Source organism: Ovis aries, chromosome 23 (genome assembly GCF_016772045.2).
Source record: "Ovis aries strain OAR_USU_Benz2616 breed Rambouillet chromosome 23, ARS-UI_Ramb_v3.0, whole genome shotgun sequence".
Classification (NCBI taxonomy): Eukaryota; Metazoa; Chordata; class Mammalia; order Artiodactyla; family Bovidae; genus Ovis; species Ovis aries.
Genome location: NC_056076.1, coordinates 33410881 through 33431313, shown reverse-complemented (window position 1 = coordinate 33431313; position 20433 = coordinate 33410881). Strand labels below are relative to the sequence as shown.

At 46.7% G+C, this 20433-nt stretch overlaps 1 protein-coding gene across 2 annotated transcripts in view; it reads right to left on the bottom strand.

Moving 5' to 3' along the window:
* Nucleotides 1-19631, bottom strand: part of NPC1 (NPC intracellular cholesterol transporter 1) — a 43771-nt gene extending 24140 nt beyond the window's left edge. The window contains exons 1-6 of one of the 2 annotated variants that reach the window (XM_015103629.3): nt 19460-19631; nt 9106-9228; nt 7891-7997; nt 5647-5822; nt 2848-3015; nt 1529-1778 (exon numbers count right to left, since the gene is read on the bottom strand). In XM_015103629.3, the coding sequence (XP_014959115.3) occupies nt 1529-1778; nt 2848-3015; nt 5647-5822; nt 7891-7997; nt 9106-9228; nt 19460-19516 (881 nt within the window). In that variant the 5' untranslated portion in view covers nt 19517-19631. Of the gene's footprint in view, nt 1-1528; nt 1779-2847; nt 3016-5646; nt 5823-7890; nt 7998-9105; nt 9229-19010; nt 19062-19459 lie in introns of those variants that run through there. The other variant, XM_042239568.1, reaches the window with a different exon arrangement.
* Between the last annotated feature and the right edge of the window lie 802 nt (nt 19632-20433).

The window sequence follows — 20433 nt, the reverse complement described above, 5'->3', positions numbered from 1 at the left end:
GATAATTTCACCTTGTAGCCCTCACTCACATTTAAAAGTTTTAGGTCCTTTAAAAACACAGTGAACACTACATTCCAGGAACAATGAGCACATCTGGTGCCTAGATCTTGGTTTCTAAACACCCTTTTCCAGGGAAAGGAACCAGGGTTCCTTGCAGAAGAGGGTGCTTCTAGTGCTGGGGCAGGGAAAATACGGAAACATCCTGTGATTCCAGAAAAAAGAACAAGCTTGAGAAAGGTGAGGGCATGCTTAAAAAACACACAGGAGCCAGCAGAAGGTGCTGCCAGTGGTCAAAACTGGGAAGATCTCAGCAAAAATATAAACGATGATACGAAACAGAGATCACAGTTATTTTTTTTTAAGTCCATTATGTAAACATAACTAAATAAATATTAGGTAAGTAAGTAGGGGAGAAGGAATGAGAGAGTAAGTCCAGTTAGTAAATGGAGAAGGAACGAGGGAAACAAAGTGTCACCATTAGGTAAAAACCTCAAGACTTAAGTGTTGAAGACCCACGGATGGATGCTAAAATCAGTGGACGACAGTTTGAGGAGAAATGAGGTTATCAGCACAGTCTCAACACAGCTCCCAAAAGGTGTTTATCAACTCCAAAGGAAGGAACAGTAGCTTCACAGTGGAAAAACCCAGCAGACACCTTCTAAACCAAATGATGTAGGCTAATATCACCAGTGATGACACATACTGGCATCAGAAGCCGTCGACATGATACACTGAGAAAGACACATCACGTCTGAGATGTTGTCAAACACCTCCACCTAATCATGAGAAAACATCAGGTAAAACCAAATTCGGGTATTATTATTGGGGTATTATTTTACAAAAGACCAGCACTCATCAAAAGTGTCAAGGTCATAAAAGAAAAGGAAAGATGAGCAACAGTCACGGATTGAAGGAGACAAATAAAACAAGAAGTGAATGTGACATGGGGTCCTGAAACAGAAAAAGGAAGAACCTTAGAGGAAAAACTGGTAAAACCTAAAAAAAACGGTGGTTTAACCAATAATGGTATACCAATGTTATTTTCATGGTTTTGATTAAATTATATATTACGGGTGATGTGAGTGGTAACATTAGACGAAGCCAGTAGAGATATCAACTCTAACTATTTCTGCACCCTTTTAGTAAGTCTAAAATTATTTCAAAAGACAAAAGTGTTAAATGAATGTGTTGTCCTAAGTCAAGACGGAGGTATCTAAAAGGACTACGGTACCGAATTTAAAAGGATTTGCATCAGATTTGGCTCCAAAGACTTTCTGTTAAAAAATGGGTCTTTTAAATCACACGCCATTTTTGAATACACCAATGAAACGAACTTTAAACATCTCAACGTCTAAATAGGCTTTTGATGGTTGACTAGATGCAGGACATAAGCAAGCCCTGGAACTGTATTCATGCAGATGTTTGTTCTTACTCTCAGGAACCAAAGTCTACCAAGTGAAAGCTTAGAAATGCCAGTGGGCTAAGTTTGCTCTTCTTGTCTGGGGGGATGGGCAACAAAACAGATTACCTGTAGCACCACACAGCAAAGAACGCTCCAAAAAACACGAGCAGGAAAGCCATGTAGGTGCTCCACATGATGACGTACATGGCGTCAAGACCCAGGATTCTCCAGGGAACGGGAGGGGGCGGGGGCTGGGGCTTGGGGCCGCAGACAGCCGAGCAGTCCTGGCAGCTGCACGGCCCCGTGACCTCGTCCACCGACTCGTCACAGCCCTTGGTGGCATTATTCATGGGCTGCATCCCATGGGTCGGAAGATCTGTAGGAAGGAGTGTGTTAAGAATCTCCATTAAAAAAAGTTAATTACAAGGGGTGTACTAAATCATCACCCCACTCCAGTCCTCTTGCCTGGAAAATCCCATGGACAGAGGAGCCTGGTGGGCTGCAGTCCATGGGGTCGCTGAGGGTTGGACACAACTGAGCGACTTCACTTTCACTTTTCACTTTCATGCACTGGAGAAGGAAATGGCAACCCACTCCAGTGTTCTTGCCTGGAGAATCCCAGGGACGAGGGAGCCTTGTGGGTTGCCGTCTATGGGGTCGCACAGAGTCGGACACGACTGAAGTGACTTAGCAGTAGCAGCAGTAGTACTAAATCATACTTTAACCGAATGATAAGCACACTGAAAAAAGTCATGCAACCCGAAGAATAAGAAAGACTGGAGGTTTCTGGGTGATCGAGTTATGCTTTGCTGTTTAGTCCTGCAAAATTTTAAGTTAACCTCAATAACTTTGGGCACAGGGCTGATCAGCAACGTTCAAGTCCACCATATTTCAGTGTAAACTTTTAATCAAATGTTTATCTCCACTGAGGAGCTAGTTTAATACTAAGGCAAAGCTTCTGAAAAGGCTCCTCTTTTTATTTTACATTTTTTATTTTGTATTGGAATGTGGCCAATTAACAGTGTAACAGTTTCAGGTGAAAGGCAAAGGGACTCAGCCATATGTACACATGTCCCCAATTCTCCCTCAGACTCCTCTCCCCTCCAGGCTGCCACGTGACACTGAGCAGAGCTGCCTGTGCTATACAGCAGGTCCTGGTTGTCTATCCATTTTATTTTTTGAAAAGGCTCTTTTTTTTTTTTTTTTTTACAAATGACTTATTCCTTCAAGTATGTATCAGCACCTGAAGGCAACTTTTCCTCTCTACCTGCTCATCCAGCCCCTGATAACCCAGAGGTTACCCCTCCAGATACCTCTTGCTGGAGCAAACTCCAGGACCTACTGATCTGAATTCATCTTCTTATTGCATGTTAGGGTTCCCCGGCTTTAAAAAACCATTAAGTACAATACACCAAACCTGGGGGGGTGGGGGGTCTCGTCCCCACCTGAAAAGACAGGGGTGATGGTGAAGGGCGCCTGGCCATTGTCCTTGTTGAACATGTACTCGATCCAGTTGGTAGCGTTGCAGGCACTGGCCTCACGCCCACACAGCAGCCCCAGGGCCTTCTCGTTGCTCGAGGGGGCCTCCACATCCCGGCAGGCGTTGTACATGGCTGGCGGGGTAGGAAGGGAGAAGGCTGAAACCGCGCTGCTGGAATTCACCAGGTGAGAGCTTACAGGGGGCCTCTCACGTGTGAACGTGGAAATCCAGACAGGGTTTCCCAGCAAGCAGGGGCTGGGACTCCAGATAGCAACCACTGAGGGAAGGAACGGAGGTCACCTTGACACTGGCTCGTCACTCTGCAAGCGACAGGCTAGGCCGGATTCCAAGCAACTTAAAATCAAAGGCAGGACAAGCCGTGGCCATCCCAGTCCACAGGGCCCTGCAGAAGTGTCACCCCCATGCAGGGAAGAGCACACTGAAGGCCAAGGAGGGAGAAGCAAGACCCTCAGGGCCTCTTCAGCCAGTGCAGCTCGTTCCAAGAAACTACTGCTGGTGAGTGATGGAACCTCCAGGGTAAAAACCGGTCTCGGGATAGAATTCACCTGCGAATGAACTGAGCAACAGTCTCTTGTGGAGCTTGATTTTAGTATGCATAAAGACACAGGAAATAGCAATGTCAATGACTTTCTGCACAGAAGAAAGCAGTAGTAATGGGTCTTACTTGTTTTCGTTGCTGTTCAGTTGCCAAGTCCTGTCTGACTCTGTGCTCCATGGACTGTAGTACACTACGCTTCAATGGGTCTTATATTAACATTCAATTGCCAGTCCCTGCTAGTTAGAAACTTCCTAAAACCCTCTTCCCCTAACCTTTAGAGAGATACTTAGAAATTCATTGTGCTTTACCCTCACTCGTGAAAGGCAGGTTAGCTAGCGCGATAGTTTCTTTTAGAACTGTGATAACCCCACTGGTTTAGGGCCTCTAGCTTTGCTGGACAGAAAATCTCCAATTGTCATTCTTTTGAAGTGATTTCCACCTTTTCTCTACTTGCATTTAAGATTATCTGTCATTCAGATTTTGTAGTTTTTAAAATGAGCTATATTAAGTTACACATTCCTTTTTTTATACCTTTACTGAGATAACTCACATACAATTCACCAATTTAAAGTTACAACTTGATGCCTTTTAGCATATTCAGAAATCATCACCACAGTCAATTTTAAAACATCTTCATCACCTTAAGAAAGAAACCCAGGACCTTTAACTAATGCTCCCTTATCTCCCCATCCCCTTAAGCCCTAAGCAACTATTAATCTACTTCTGTGTCTACAGATTTGCCTATTCTAGACATTTCATATAAATTAAATCATGTATAGTCTTTTGTGACTGGCTTCTACCACTTAGCATGATGTTTTCAAGGTCTATCCATGTTGCAGCATGGATCCTTATTTTCTTTCTCTTTATGGTCAAATAACATTCCATCATATGGATATACCACATTTTGTTTATCTATCTATGTATGTATCAGTTGATGGATATCTGAGTTGTTTCATATAGCCGCCTTTTGGCTATTATGAACATACGTTTTCATTTCTCTTGTGAGTGGAATTGTTGGGTCATATGGGCAATTTCATGTTAAATGGCTTCACGAACTGCAAGACTGTTTTCCAAAATGACTACACTGTTTCACATTCCCACCAACTGTGTATGAAGGTTCCCATTTCTCCCCATACCTGCCAGAACTTGTCTTTTTATTTCAGCCACCCTACTGCCTGTCAAGTGGTACCTCATTGCGGTTTTGATTTGCATTCCCCTGATGACGGATTTTAAGCATCTTTGCATAAATGTATTGACTATTTGTATAAATAACATCCTCAGAAAAATGTTTGCTCAGATTCTTTGCCCATTTTTAATTGGGTTATTTTCTTTTTGAGTTGTCAGAGGTCTTCATATATTCTAGACACAAGTCTTTCATTAAATACATGCTTTGCAAATATTTCTGCCTCTTTTTGATGGTGTCCATCAAAGCGCAAGCTTTTTATTAAATTTTTTGGTTACATTTTTAATTGATCATTATAGTAACTGACTACAGTTGCTCTTATAGTCATCAACTTTGCTGAATTCTCATTCTCTCATTTTACTGTTTTGGGGCCCGATCTTTATTCAGCTGCATCTAGTCTATCTTTTAATCCACTTGCATGACTATTTCTCATTAACTGGATCTTCCAGTTGGTTCTGTTTCTAATCTGTTCATTCTCTTTCCCTAGGGTCCTACTCTTTCAGAACTCTTTCATTTCGGTCGTTTCCAACAAACACGACATGGTCTTTTTCAGACTGTTCTATGATCTTCAGTGGCTGGGATACCTTTCTCCTGTTTGTCACACCTGCTTACTTTCCCTTATGGTGACTGGTTTCTTCACAGGCAAAATCTCTCTGCCAACTAGGTCTCCCTTCCACCCATCTCTGCAGTCTTGCAATAACTCATGAAGTTATGCATTTCATGTCCAACAGAACCAAAGTCCAAATGGTTCCTAAAATGGATAGAAATAAGCTTGCACAAACTAAAAATTTCCATGAGGGAACTTATAGTTAGGAAGGAGTTAAAGCAAATACTTTAAGGAGATCGTTTCTTAGGTTGTAGCTCAAGTCCCAGAAGACAAGCAAAGCAACAACTCACATTTCCACTGGCATTTCAGTGCTAACAGAACTGAGAACTGTCCTTTTTCACAGAGCTGACAGGACAACTTGATCCACTGTCCCGATATCAAATCTAAAAGAGGGATAATTTAAAAGTTTACTTACCATTGGCAAAACGCTCTCCAACATAGTACTGTAATTCTTTTACATTTGTTCTCGTCTCATTTGTAGTAGGATCAACATAATCTTCAGTTGCTGTAACATTCAGAAACTGACTTTGTCGAGGGCTACATGTCAGCTCACAAAACAGGTTCACTAGGTTATAAAAACAGGATGGACATCTAAAGAAAAAGCAAACCATTCTGAATGATCTCGTGGATAACAGGGCCAGCAAAAAGATGATTTAAAATACACAAAGACTATTTAAGATTTATTGTAAATTGGGAAATGGATTACCATAGGGACGTATTAAACCCAGCAATTCCAAACCTAAAACCTCGTGTTAAAATAAAGACACGTCTTTAAAAACCATCCTAATTACTAACATTTGTGCTGCCCAGATGTAATTTCAAGAAACAAATGCTCTCTGAATCCTGCACTTTATAATTCGGTCATGTTTCCTGTATCTTGAAGCCAAAAGGACTTAGGACTACCATGGTGACATTCTGATTGAAAATAAAAAAGGCGGAAAATGAGATTTACACATTAGTGCTTTCATCTCGGAACCTACTGAAGGGCTCTCTTTCAAGCCGCAGATAACCTTAGGCCGTCTCTAAACTCAACAGGACTCCCCATGATTAGAGAAGATGAAAGAACAGCAGCGGTGTTCTCCAGCTACATGCATTTCAGAAGCACCTGGTTTTCTTAAGAACCACAAGCTGTCCTCTGTTAAGCTTCTCATGTTGACCAGTTATGTGGCAGAAGCCCTCGGTCTTCCCCTTTAGTTCCCTGTTTATCTGCAAAAGCTAGTCCTTCATCAGGCTTGCATTCTTGCAACACAACCAATCCAGACTGCCCCCCATTCTGCTCCCATCCAGATGACCACACATGACACAGAACAAGGACGGTCTGGTCTCGGCCTTCAAAGTGCCGGTCTCGTGGGACGCTCCTGGCGGTCTGGTGGTTAAGACTCCTCACTTTCAATGTTAAGAGGCATGGGTTCTATCCCTGGTCAGGGAACTAAACTAAGATCCCACACGCTGCACGGCGTGGCCAAAAATAAAACAAAAGCCTCCAGTCTAGTGAAGGAGCAGAACACACACTGACTTGCTTTCAGGAGTCCCACGCTTTACTGTGACAGACAGGAATGACAATTACACCACCTGAACAGAAATCACTCCTGGGGTCCACTGCTTCCTACCACTTTCCAGAAATTACAAACTTCTCTCCATGGCACTCCACTTAACTTCTACAGTCATCAGTTTGGACAGCTGCACGATATTCCATATTAGCATCTCATTGCTATTATAAATAAAGCTTTGCTGCCTCTGACGACACGGGAAATACCTGGCTATCTTTTGATGCTGATGCCCATAATGCCTCACGTAGAGTAGATGCTAAATAAATGTATTTGGCCGAATGACAGCTTCAATCTGGCTCCAGCAAGAACCATGAGATTTCCTTCCATAAGATACACTGGCCTGATTAGAGTCTCAACTCTAATGCTCTAATCAGATCTATTACTACATTGTATGATGTCCTCACAGAGCATACAGAGGGATGGTGTTCCGCTCCACAATGCCAACTGGAAATCTGGCAAGAAACAAGGATGCCCACTGGAGGCCTGTCACCTGCAGTGAGACCTGCATAGAGAAGCACGTGGCCTTCTCTCCACCTGCATCGGGGGCTCACAACGTGCTGCTCGGAAGGCCACCACCAGCTCACTCTTCTCACATTTGAAAACTGCAGGGTAAGCTTGGAGAACATCTATTACGTGGCCCTTTTCACTGCCCCAGTCACAGAGAACACAGTGGACAGCAAACTAACTTTGACAAAACCAGCCGACTCTGCCAGATCAGGCTTGTGAACAGTCCCCAGAGGCAGGCTCCAATGAGGAAGAGAGAACCATGCACAAAACAGGGGAGGCAGGTGACTCAGGGGACTGTGTGGAGGAGGGTCTGGGGTCAGAGACCCGGGCAGGATCCCCGGAACCTCTCCTCTCCACCGTGTGAAGGGGCTCAAGTCTGAAGGGACCTTGACCCCAGTGCAGGTCCCCTTTGGGGTGAGGACATCTCAGAAGCAAACCAAGTAGCAACTCTGAACGTAACGAGAGCGAGAACGAAGTCTGATCATTACTACTTTATCAGAAGTTCTTCTTTATCTCTGAGAAGTCCTAAGATAGCATTCTTAGAATGAAACAAGAACTAACTTTCAAACCCATTTTCTCTGCATGCCTGGCGGTCAACCCACCTGGACAGAAACTGCAGAGGCAGCTGCAGGTTGTCTTTCAGTGTGTGAAGCTGCTGGACATCACAGCAAAGCCTGACTTCGCCAAAGAAGAACCCTGGACAGAGCTCCTTTCGGGGGAGAAAACATGAACATCAGAGTAGCCAAGTTAAATAAACACAAACGCTCCTCAAAGAGATCACTTTATGCACATCATCCTTTTTTAGGTACACAAGGGTGACACCTATTTGCAAAGTTCTTGCAGAATTCTTTTAAAAGGCGATCAAACTGGGATGACCCAGAGAGAAGATATGGGGAGGGAGGTGAGAGGGGGCCCAGGGTTGGGAATTCATGTACACCCGTGATGGATTCATAACAATGTAGGGCAAAACCAATACAGTATTGTAAAGTAAACAAATAAAATAAACATTTTTTAAAAGATAAATAAATAAATAAATAAAAGGCGATCAAATAAATGGCGATATAGATAACCAGCAATTTACAAAAGTAGAGGCAGTACAGACATTTCAATTTTTTTTCTTATTGGGAAGTTCGCTCTCTTTCCTTGAATATCATTTTACTTCTTTTTCGGTTACTTGGTTATGTTTAACCAGAATGCTATTTTCTGTGAGTCACTCCAGGAAAAGTCAAATGCCTTTAAGAATTGTGATGGAAAAAGCAAATAAGTCCAGAAGACCTGCTACCGTGTCAGCTGGGTTTTAGATAACTGCAGCCTCTAAAGCCAGCCTTTTAGCCTGGATTTTTCCAGTTCTTTTCTAATATCCCTGTGTATCAGGGATGGTAAAAGAGACAAGAAACAGATTCCTGGTGGCAGTCAAAGGTCACAGGCTCTCGGTGGAAACTGGAGGAACCGCGACAGTGAACAGAGGACAAGCGAGTCACAGCCACTCAGCAGCCTTGTCTAGGAACAAAAGGGACTAACTCTGAGCAACTCTGAGTGTATTTTGAAGAAGCTGCAAAGAGCAACATGGGAGGTACCAAGACCACGTCCCTCAGTAGTAACCTGCTACTGGGAACCTTTATGAGCAAGGCATAGGCAACCCCAGAAAAATGACGCCTGCAGAGTTAGTATGTTATCTTCTCTGTGCTACAGGTGAGAATCTGGGACAAGGGAAGCCCGTTCATCCCACCTCTACCCCCACCCCCCGGGGAATATTTACAGTGTAACTGCAGAGGATCTCTGATTAGTGTTTCGTGTTCCCAAGACTGCTCACTCACCTGCACTAGGTCATAGCCATTATGTGGCAATGGATTTGGTGGCCCAGAATATCTGCAGTTGTATCTCTTATCTCCAGATGCGATTCCACACTCGCCATACCAAATGCAGGATTCTGAAAATACCTGCAAAAGTCAACAGAAAACGGTTCATTAGGACCTCAGGGATAACACAAATTTCAACAGCAAAAAATGCCCTCATTCACAGAAGCGTCCAACAGTACCTGCCAAGCGAAGTAAAAGCCAGAGGCACCAGTTAGTTGAACATTTTGAAAGCATTAATTAAACCCAAACCTCAATGCTGGAGAAGACTCTTGAGAGTCCCTTGGACAGAAAGGCCATCAAACCAGTCAATCCTAAAGGAAATCAACCCTGAATATTCATTGGAAGGACTGGTACTGAAGATGAAGCTCTAATACTTTGGCCACCTGATATGAAGAGCTGACTTCATACTGGAAAAGACCCTGAGGCTGGGAAACAGTGAGGGCAGGAGGAGAAGCGGGAGGCAGAGGATGAGATGGTTGGATGGCATCATCAACTCAATGGACTAGAGTCTGAACAAACTCCAGGAGACAGTGAAGGACAGGGAAGCCGAGCATGTTGCAGTCCATGGGGGCACAAAAGAGGTGGACACCACTTAGCGAATGAGTAACAACCAAGTCCAAAACGGAGTTGTGAAGTCAATCAGCAAAGTAATAGAAATTACTTACATGATTTCTACTTCCTGCTAGGTTATTTATTAAGAGGAAGTGACAGTTCCATACAAGAATCACTATCAATCAGTGTAGAGGAAAGCAAGATAGTACGTCAGTCTATGATTACTAAGGCTCTATTTTTACACATCAGGATAAGGAACTGAGTCAGGTGTAAATAATGAAAGAACAGTTCCATATCTGCTAAGGTTAATTAATATCAGCACACCATGAGTTATGTGGGAAAAAAAAAAAAAAACAACCCATAAGGAGGAGGAACAGGAACGAGTATCTTGTCCTTGAGTTTAAGTAAAATGCAAGAAATGTGCATACTTTAAGGAAAATCATCTCAGAATCTTGAAAACATGTAAAACCTCTTGCATAAAGATTTCTCAAGGGCCGTTCCTATTCCCCATGTGAGAGTCACATGGCATCAGAAAAGTCAGGGGGGTGCACGAGTATGACTCATCTCGTTAGCAAGGCCACCAAGCTCCGCCAAGCTGGCCAGGGTCACGGCTGGCATGACTGTGCAGTCAGCTGTCCTGTAGGGAAACAGCGGCTTTTGAGAAGTAACCATGGCTTCCAAGGTGCCTGATGGAAAAGCCATTTTTGAAAAATGGGCACAGATGCAAGACAGTGAACTGTCTCCAAGGACAAGGGCACGTGACCCACACACCCTGCAAGGAGCTGAGCGGCGCTGGTCCCTGAGGAAAAGATACAAAGCTCACAACAGGCCCTGAAAACATGGGAGGAAAAGCAGGCACGAGATGGAGGGGTGCTGGGGGGGAAATCTAAGGGCCCACAAGACTTGTCTCTGAATTCATCCTTTCGATATTTTAAACCAGCAATTATGACTTAACCTTGGCTTGATTCATTAAGCCATAGGTTTAGGCCACAAGGGAGGGAGGGAACTTACACAAAATGAGGAAGCAACAAGCATTCAGCAATGCCACGTCCCAAACCTTTGGCAAGAACTTACAAAATTCCACCATTCCTATATAAAAAGAATCATAATTTTGTCTGTAAACCCAGGGGTTCTAGGAAAAGTACTGCTCTTTCCGATTCTGGGTTTCCCACTAAAAGGCCATCATCCATCTACTGAAGTGTGGAAAGGCAAGTAAGCCAAGGAGGGTAACAACTACTGATGTTGACCTGTAACTTACATACTAGGGACCCACCCCTTGGAATTCTCACCTCACCCCACCCCACCCCTCTTGCACACAATTCTCAACAGACCAACAGGGCAAGCAGGTGCTGGCCAAGGGGCACTCGGGCTCATCACCCGCAGGAGTGACAGGAATCCAGTCAAAGAAAATCCCCCCACCTCTCGCATGACTAACAGACGGGCATCTGGAGTCTCTGCTCCCCTTACTCGGCGCTCTACGGGACAACAAAGATGACCCAATGCTCTCTGGGTCCTATTTACAAGGTCACCCTTCATAATCGACACCATCTGTTTCAAAGCAGAAGAGATGGGGCTGGAGAATGAGCTTGAGGGGCAGGAGCTCAGGAGTCCTGGGCCCTGATCCTTAATAAATGCTGAGCCCAGCTGCACCTGGAGCGAGTCACCCAGCTGTGCTGAGGAGGAGTCTCCCACCTCCTACTCACTCCTGACCACCCCCGACCCCGGTTACGGCACAGTTCAGGTGGGAAGACTGAATTCAGGAATAAATGAAAAAGCACTCAGAAAGCCAGAAAGCACCACCCATCAAACGGAAGGAATCATTCTCCAGGTTTTCCGAGAAGTATATGGGACTTCACCAAAGAGGTTCAAAGACCTGAACAAAATAAACAAGCTGAAGCTTCTTCCAGGCCAGGAAAAAACTGGGCTTGAGTCGTTGCTCTTAGGTGTGCTTTCCCAAGTCATCTGCTTGAAGAGGCATGAACCAGAGAGGCCCAAAGGTGCTCACAGGCCACCTGCTGGGTGCCAGGCACTGCTTTAACTGCTCTCACCTTGTGAACCCAACACAACCTTACAGCATGAGCGAGAGGGCAGTGTTTTGTTTTTTTCTTCTTCTTTTCTTGGTTGCACCATGCCAGGTGAGATTAGCTCCTCGAACAGGAATAGAACCCCTGCCCCCTGCCGTGGAAGCCTGGAGTCTTAACCACTGGACCACCACTGAAGTCCCCAGAAGGTGCTATTATTACGCAGAATTTACAGATGAACAAACAGAAGCAGAGAGTTTGAATCCAAGAGCAGCAGAGGCAGGATTCAAACCAGAACTTTCTAGTTCCAGAAACAGACTCTCAACAAGATACAATTAACCCTTTAATGAAGGTCCTTGCTCTGGCATCAGCCTCCCACAACCCTGTGTGCAGGCACGCAACCCTCTGAGCTCACGTGCATGGCTGCACCAGTTGGGGAGGCCTCGTGCCCACCTCCAGGCTCTCCACCTCCCCTGGGCTCAACTACAGCTGAAACCCAAGCGCCTCCTTCTGCCCCAGGCCCGGCTGCTGCCACGGTCCCAAGCCTCTGCGGGGACCTCCACCACCTGGCCCTACTCTCGTCCACATGTTCAACCTCATCTCCATGTTGGTCCTTTCACCAGCTCCTCCCATAAAGACGGCCCCACTTCCTTCCCCGCTCAAAACTCCCCTCCAGCTACACTTCCAACAACAACAGCTGAGATGCTCACAAGGAAACCAATCCTTCCTCCATCACCAGGCCCTCTTCAGCAGGGTTTAAAGCTCAGGGTCCTCTCCACCAGCCTCCGGGAAGCCTCCCTGGTGCAGTCTCCCCAACCCTTGCCTTCCCTGAATCCTCTCCTGGGAGCCCACAGGCCTCCTCTGTCCACCTCATCACCTCCCTCCACCTGGTCTGTTCCCACGGACGCCACCTCCACCACCCCCACCCCACGGCACCAGGCAGCCAGCCACTGGCTCAACCCCACAACAGGTCTGTGAATCTAAAATAACACCATTTCACAGATGAGGAAACCGAGGGTTACACAGGCAGGTAAAGTGACTCCTCTGAGGCCACATCTGAGAAATGGGAGAGCCAGGCCTGGCTAGTTTGAAGCTGGAGCGCTTACTCCTTATGCTGCACCGGGGTCACTCCTCCGTGGACCACTGACTAGGCCGTGCTCATCTCTGCAGCCAGTCTAGAACCTAGCAGCAGTCTCAATGACCCGAATTTCCAGTCTCCAAATGGCCACAGCACTGCATCGGCCAGGACTTTATTAACAAAGATGAGGGCTGCAGCTTGAGATCCCTGGAAGATTCCCTGGAATGTGAGGGTGGCAGGAGCCGACACCCACACCAAGGGCTTGGGCACAGGCCACACACCTGTCTTCCAGGGAACCACGTGATTTCCAAAGGCAAGGTGACTGGGTGAGAGCTGCCTTTACTGATAACAAGAACACCTGTTGCTGCTTCATACCCATACTCCCCTGGAAGGGCAGATCCTGCTGATACTGAAAGTCACCAAGGTTTGAGTTCTGCCAGGACTCCAAGGGGGGCTTCCCTGCTGGCTCAGAGGTAAAGAATCCGCATGCAATGCAGGAGATTCAAGTTCGATCCCTGGGTCGGGAAGATCACCTGGAGAAGGGCATGGCAACCCACTCCAGTATTCTTGCCTGGGGAATCCCGTGGACACACACACACAGCTCCAAGGGCACCAGACCACATGTGAGCTCAGCACTGGGGATGGTTGGTGGTGGCTGCACGACACGTGATATACCTAATGTCCCTGAGTGTACTTTAAAACTTAATGTGTATTTTGACATAAAACATGAGCTCAGATGTCCTTCACCAGTTAAGAGAAAAGTCCAGTGGCAAGGACTGCAGAGAGCATGTTCTTGGTTATATTGAGATTAAACAGAGTAGAGTGACCATCAGTTGAAACACCATGGGTCTGAATGTCACTAACACACCCAGCATCTCTAGCAAGAAGCGTTGCAAAAGCTCCACTGAGCGGGGCAGTGGGGTATAGTGCGGGGGACAAGCCCAAAAAAGGATAATTCTTCCTAGTTCATCTCATGGGCACTGACCAGTCTCTTACCGGGTGACTCATGACCACAAGAACTATCTTATTTAAGCATTTAAACATTTGACCGATTCCTAAGAAGTAAAAAATAAATGATCGTAGATTTTAATTACAGAATACCCACCGATCACAATTATTCAGACATCACAAGTATACGTGAGATAACAGGGGCCACCCCTTTCAGCTCTCTACCCCTATCCCATTCCTCAGATTTAACAAATGTTGATGTATTAGATCCTGGTCTTCCAGGTTTTCAATTTCCCCCAATAGGCAAACCTATATAGCACCTACGCAAACACAAGTGAATTAACTTTTAAACACATGTTCTCAAACAAATCTCGATTACCCTCCATGACTGGCTCTACTTGAACTAACTGTATTTATCCAGGTCCCCAAGGACAGTCTCTAGCCCTTGTCTGCTGTCCCTTGTTTTCTCCACAGATTTCAGTCTCCCCCTGGCCCCCACATCTTGGGACAGCCTCCCTTTTTACAAGCCTCACCCAAGACTCACTGCCAACACTGAATTTAACTCTGACTCTTTTCACCTGGTCTGGGTGAGCTGTCCTGGGGAGAGGGAGGTGGTGCTATTATTATGTCCAACTTACAGATGAGCAAACCTCAGATGTGGCCTCAGAGGTGCTCATGGGCATCCCTCATCAATGCTCAAGCTACCAGGTGTCCTGCACCCAGAGCTCTGCACACTCCCGATCCATAAGCTCCCCTGTGGATCCACCAGGACTAGCTGGATAAACGTTTCCTTTTTTCTTTTTAATTTAATATTTATTTATTTATTTGGGCTTCCTTGGTGGCTCAGACTGAAGAATCTGCCTGCAATGTGGGGGACCTGCGCTGGATCTCTGGGTTGGGAAGATCCCCTGGAGAACGGAATAGCAACCTACTCCAGTATTCTTGCCTGGACAATTCCATGGACAGAGGAGCCTGGTGGGCTACAGTCTATGGGGTCAAAAAGAGTCGGACATGACTGAGCAACTAACACACACACACACACATACGTGTTTATTTGGCTGAACTGGGTCTTAGTTTCGGCTCATGGGATCTTTGTCGCAGCATTTGGACTCTTTAGTTGCAGTACTTGGGGTTTCCTTCCCTGACCAGGGGTGGAACCCAGGCCTGCTGCATTGGGAGCACAGAATCTTAGCCATTGGACCACCCCGGGAAGTTCCTAAACTTTTCCTAAGACAGCCAGATACCGTATTAAATATGGTAGGCTTGTGAGCCCAAAGGTGTCTGTGGTACATACTCAATCTTGTCTGCTGTAACTCAAAAGTAACCACAAACAACAGGTAAAACATGGGCATGGGTGTGTCCCAAGAAAACCATCCACGACTAATTTGCAGGCTCCTGCTCCAGGATGAAACAGAATTCATATATTTATGAGAATGGAGAAGTTGTGTATGTGGGCAGAGGTTGCAACAGTATTTTCTTGCTGGTGTCTTGACTCCCCTGTAAGACTGTAGAATCCTAAAGGGCAGAGCTTGGGGGTTATACTTCCTCTGAAATCTTAATATCTCATCCAGTGCTCCCTGATTCAGAAAACATCCAAACATACATGAGTTAAAGGAGCTTGACTGGATTATGTAAGAAGTGACTTTGGCTTTAACGCAGAATTTAGTACAAGGCTAGGATGTCTCTACTTTTAAAGGTTAGGCTATATGGCTATTTCACAACATGCTCTAAAATTTAATTAATGGATATGTGACTGCATAGGGAAGTATCTTTCAATAATAATAGGAATAGCTCAGGACCGTTTTAAAAAGAAAATGCCCCTGCTGCTATTGTCAGCAAGTCTGGCAGACTCTAATTGGGAGCTCCATGAAAGCACATCTCATCACATGGAGAAGCTCTGATCATCAGCAACAGAATCCTATACTTTAGGCTGTTAAGTAACTCATGTTCAGTTGCTCACTGAACATCAACCGGGTTCTGGGCATAAAGCTGAGTGAGTTCTCCTTCCTCGCCTGGGTTCTTTATCAGACACCCCATGGAGTAGCATCGCAGACTTTTACAGGTAAGAAAACTAGAGTTCAGACAGGATTCTCCAAGGTCACCTGGCTGGTAAGTGACAAAAGCAATAATGAGAACCAAGGTTTTGAATGCTAAGGTAGGCATACTCCCTCCCATTCCCCCCACCATGCCCATCCCACAGCTGCTGCACTGTTCGAACTCCAGCTCGGCTTGTACACTGATGTATCCTTAGATTGTGACAACATGCCGGGATGTGCTGGTCCGCCCACTACCATGCCCCTCGTGCTACACAGGACTGTTCACTTGCATAACTAGTGACCACCCTTTACATACAACTCCAGGGAGCTGTCAAGTCCTGACTCACTTCCTCAGGATCCAGGACTGTCCCCAGCTCCATGCCTGTAACCTGGCCAACCCACGCAGGTGGAGTGCAGGGCCTGGTCCCTTCACCTCTGCTGATGTCCTGGATGAGGAAAGCTCCAGGAGACATGCCCAGCTTCAGCTCTGCTGAGGGCTGGAATACCAGGGCTGGTCTGGCCAGTCAGGATAACCCAGGACAAGGGTGGAGGCGGTGGCCTGGAGAATGCTGTCCAGAGATTAAGCTTTGTATCCTTTGGAGTCAGGTAGGCAGATCAAATAAATATGACAGGACACGTGGGGTGGAGGCTGGACTGGTCTGACTTTTACTGACACAACTCCCTGGAATTCTGTTTTATAGCCAATCTGGGATAAACGTATCCACATAACAAATGATAATTTGTGTGAGCACCAGGCACGCCTTCCGATGGGTATTTAAGATACATTTTAGAGTTAGATGGGTTCAGCCAGTCTTCACTTTATAGATAAGCCCTGGGCTTGCAGTTTAACTGACTTGCTCAAGGTTAGACTAAACTACTAGTTTAGTCTTAGATAAGCTCCAGCACCTACGAGTTTGAAAAATAATTCAATAGCCACAAGATCAAATTAAATCCTGAAAGTGGATGGGGTTTTTTTCCCCTAAGGAATGTTTGCACAAGGTGACAAATGAACCAAGGGTTGGGCCAGCAGGCTAAATCCACTCCTGATCTATCACTGGCTTTTGGAGAACCCACACTGGAGCCAGGAACAGGCTGTGAACGTTATTGGCCAAGTGGAACATCTGCTGAACTTTAAATATGAATCATCTAGTAGGCAGAGTTGTTAACCCATTTTATAGAGGAGGCAGCTGCCTTGCCCAAAACCACTCCTGGTAAGAGGAAGCATCAAGATCTGTACCAGGTCTTTCAATGCCAAGTCTTGTGCCAGGCTGTAAATGCTTCCCCGGTGGATCAGGTGGTAAACAAACCACCTGCCACGCAGGAAACAGAGATTCGATTTCTGGGTCAGGAATATCCCCTGGAGATGGAAATGGCAACCCACTCCAGTCTTCTTGCCTGGGAAATCCCACAGACAGAGGAGCCTGGCAGGTACAGTTCATGGGGTCTCAAAGACACAATTTAGTGACTAAACAACAACAAAACACCAAAAGCTGCTGCAGCCATTTAAATAAAGGTTTAGAACTTCAGAGGGAAGGCATTCTAGCTGGGAATAACAATGTTATAGATGATGAAGCTTCTGAACTGGACCTTGGAAGATGGGCAGGGTTTTGACAGCACTTTGTTTATTTAGCTAGAGAGCTAGCACTCTTCACAGAGCTGTGGGTGAGAAGAGCAGACGAAGCACCCGAGATCTGGTTAGAGATGGCCCACTCTAGGTTTCCGGACAGGTAACCTGTCATCCATTAACACCCTGACAAGACTCCCTTTTAGGAATGGAAGGAGGGGAAGGGTTACCCAGGAAAAAGAGTTCTTTGTTCTGGGTAATATGACAAACACTGAAGGAATACAAAGACCTATTCAGCTAGTTGTCTTCTTTTTAACCACTTGCTAATCATAACAATAATTTTTAAAAACTCATTTCCCTTGATTATTTATGTTAGTAAAATAATTGATCACAACATCAATCAAGGAATGGGGGAGACTGGGAAAGATTACCTACATTCGCTCCCATTTCAGAGGCTTATTCTTCAATGCTCTCAGGCTGAAAGATGAATCCATTCCTGATCTCCTTTGGAAAAACAGTTTTAATGGCTTAATTCCTACCTAGGCCTCATTATGGTCTCTCTCCTGACAGTAATTTTTTAAAGTTTTTTTTTTTTTCTCTTGAGGAACTTGGACCATAATGAGGCCTAGGTAGGAATTAAGCCATTAAAACTGTTTTTCCTAAGGAGATCAGGAATGGGTTCATCTTTAAGCCTGAGGGAGCCAATCTTAAATACAACAGAAGTGTTTCCAATTCATATTCACAAACCTTCTCAAGGCTTCCAGGCGTTTTGCAAGCCACTTGTGACCAACCTCTGACCTAATCCAGAGGTCCTAGGAGGAGAGGCACTGATGGATTTCAGAGGTAAGTTAAAGCTACTTAACCAGAAGCATGCCTATTAGATCCTGACCTAAAACCGAAAGGAAACCGAACAGCTGTACTTTCAAAGCAAATAACTGCTACCATTTTCTGAGTTTTTACTGCTGTGATGAGGCCCCTCCACACCATGTTACTTAAGAATCCCAATAATCCTATGATGTGTTGTTTATCTTCAGTAAAAGTTTGGCTTGGAAGAGTAATGAGCCCAAAGCCACAGAGCTAGCAGGTGGTCTATGGGTTGACCCCATTTCAAACCACCTCCCGAAAACCCGCTTTTCTCTGCCTCTCCTCCCCACCAGGCACCAGACATGTGCTCTTCCAGAAGCCCACACAGCTGGCCAACCCCAGCCACCCCATCGCAGGAGGCCCTTCCCAGGTCAGCCTCACCCAACCCCTGCTGAGAATGATATGGTTCAAAGAGAGGTTTTTCTAGTGCAGGGAACCCCTTCATCAGCCTTCCCCTGTGACTCACTACACCCTCATCATAGACACACGCCTACGAGTGGGCACCAGGGCTCGGGATTCCCACTGGACCTGGTTTAATCAGCACTAGATCCTTAGACATCCCCCACAATATCCAACCACACAGTTTTCAAGGAGAAAACTGTAGATACACAAATAGCAGTGAGGTGCTCACGCCCAAGGCTACCAAAGCAAGGGAAAGCAGACCCAACGGGCCAGGACTGGGAGTTCCAGGCCCATCCTTTCCAGGCCTAGGTTTGTGACAAGGCGAAATTCAATTAACCCCCCGACCTGCGGGCCTCCGTTCCCATGGATGTAAAGGGAGCGGATAAGAAGTAACTTGCCTTCTCTGGAAGACCAAGTTGCCTTACGCGAAGCATTCAGGTGAGTTCTGATTTGGTGCCGGACCAACCTCTATTTACCTCCCCACTCTCTTTCATCTTTAGGGGAGAAGTCGGATCTCCTAAACAAATGTATAAAGAATTCCTGTACAAATGGCAGAATGAAGGGGTTGGGGAGGCAGGATAAAATGATAAGAATCCTATCCCTTTCTACCCATTTTCTTCCTCCCTTTTTGATCCCACATCCTAAACCCAGAAATCAGATGACCACGGATGAAATGAGTTCAAAACAGGTCAGACAGGCAGCTCCCAGCTGCCACCGTCCTCCAGACCACTGGGAAGAGGACGTGGCCGGAGAAAGGCACCGGAGTCGCGGCACAGACCGCCGCCCTCCCGACTCGCGGCCCCACCACGTCCCCAACAGCTCGCCCGGGTCGCCGGCGGCCACTCACCTGCGCCGGGCAGAACAGCAGCAGGAGGAGGCCGAGGGCTAGGCCGCGCACGCTCATGCTGCCGCGGCGATGGGCTGCGGAGTTCGAAGAGACTTGGCTCGCAGGCTCGGCTCGGCGCCCCGGGCTGCCTCCGGGTCCCGCGCCGGCGGAGGGAGAAAACCCGGCAGCGGCTGCGGGGGGATGCGCGCGCAGGTCGGAAAAGACGAAGGGGTCGTCGGCTCCTCCCACTTCTGGGTGGAACCGTCCGAGCCAAGAACCCGTCCTGGGGCGGGGCCGGAGCGGTTGAGGGCGGGGTGAGGGTGGGGCGAGGGCGGGGAAGAGGCGGGGCTAGTGGGGCCCGGACTTCTTGTCACAGCCGGTTCCCAGTCCCCGTCCGCACTAATTCCGCCTCAGCCGCGGCGTGGGGCCAGGAACTAAGAGACCGGGGTAGAACTGAACATTTGGAATCCGACCTGGGAAGGATATTTCTGGGGTTGTCGCAACAGTGTGTGGTTTGATGCTTGAACTCCTTTCTCCCGTTTTGGTCATTCCTCGATTGGAAATGGAAGGGCGAGGTTTTAGCAAATCGGGGTGCGTGGGGACAGTTTTCCCAATTAAGGTCCCACTTCTCAGCGGACCCAGTTGGCACCCCAAGCAAGTTCTCTTTCCAAACCCAGTTCCCCGAAAGGAATCGGTGCCTAGGCACTTCTAGCAAAGTTGGGGGCGGCGCCACGCGGTGGCCTGACAGTGTTGTGATCCGAGAGCTGAGCGGGCGGAGCGTGGCAGTGGCCGAGGAGATGCCTCAGAGCCGCCCAATCTCTGTTTTCTGTCCGCTCAGCCCACTTTTGAAAAAAGTTCTAGAACCACACCATCTGCTGGCGGAGCAGAGCGTGGCAGGGAACCAGCCCGCGGGAGAAGAGACACCCCCACAACCACCCCCGGGGAAGTTTGACGCAAAGGTGGGACCAGAGTCCGTTAGTTCTAGGTGAAGTAAC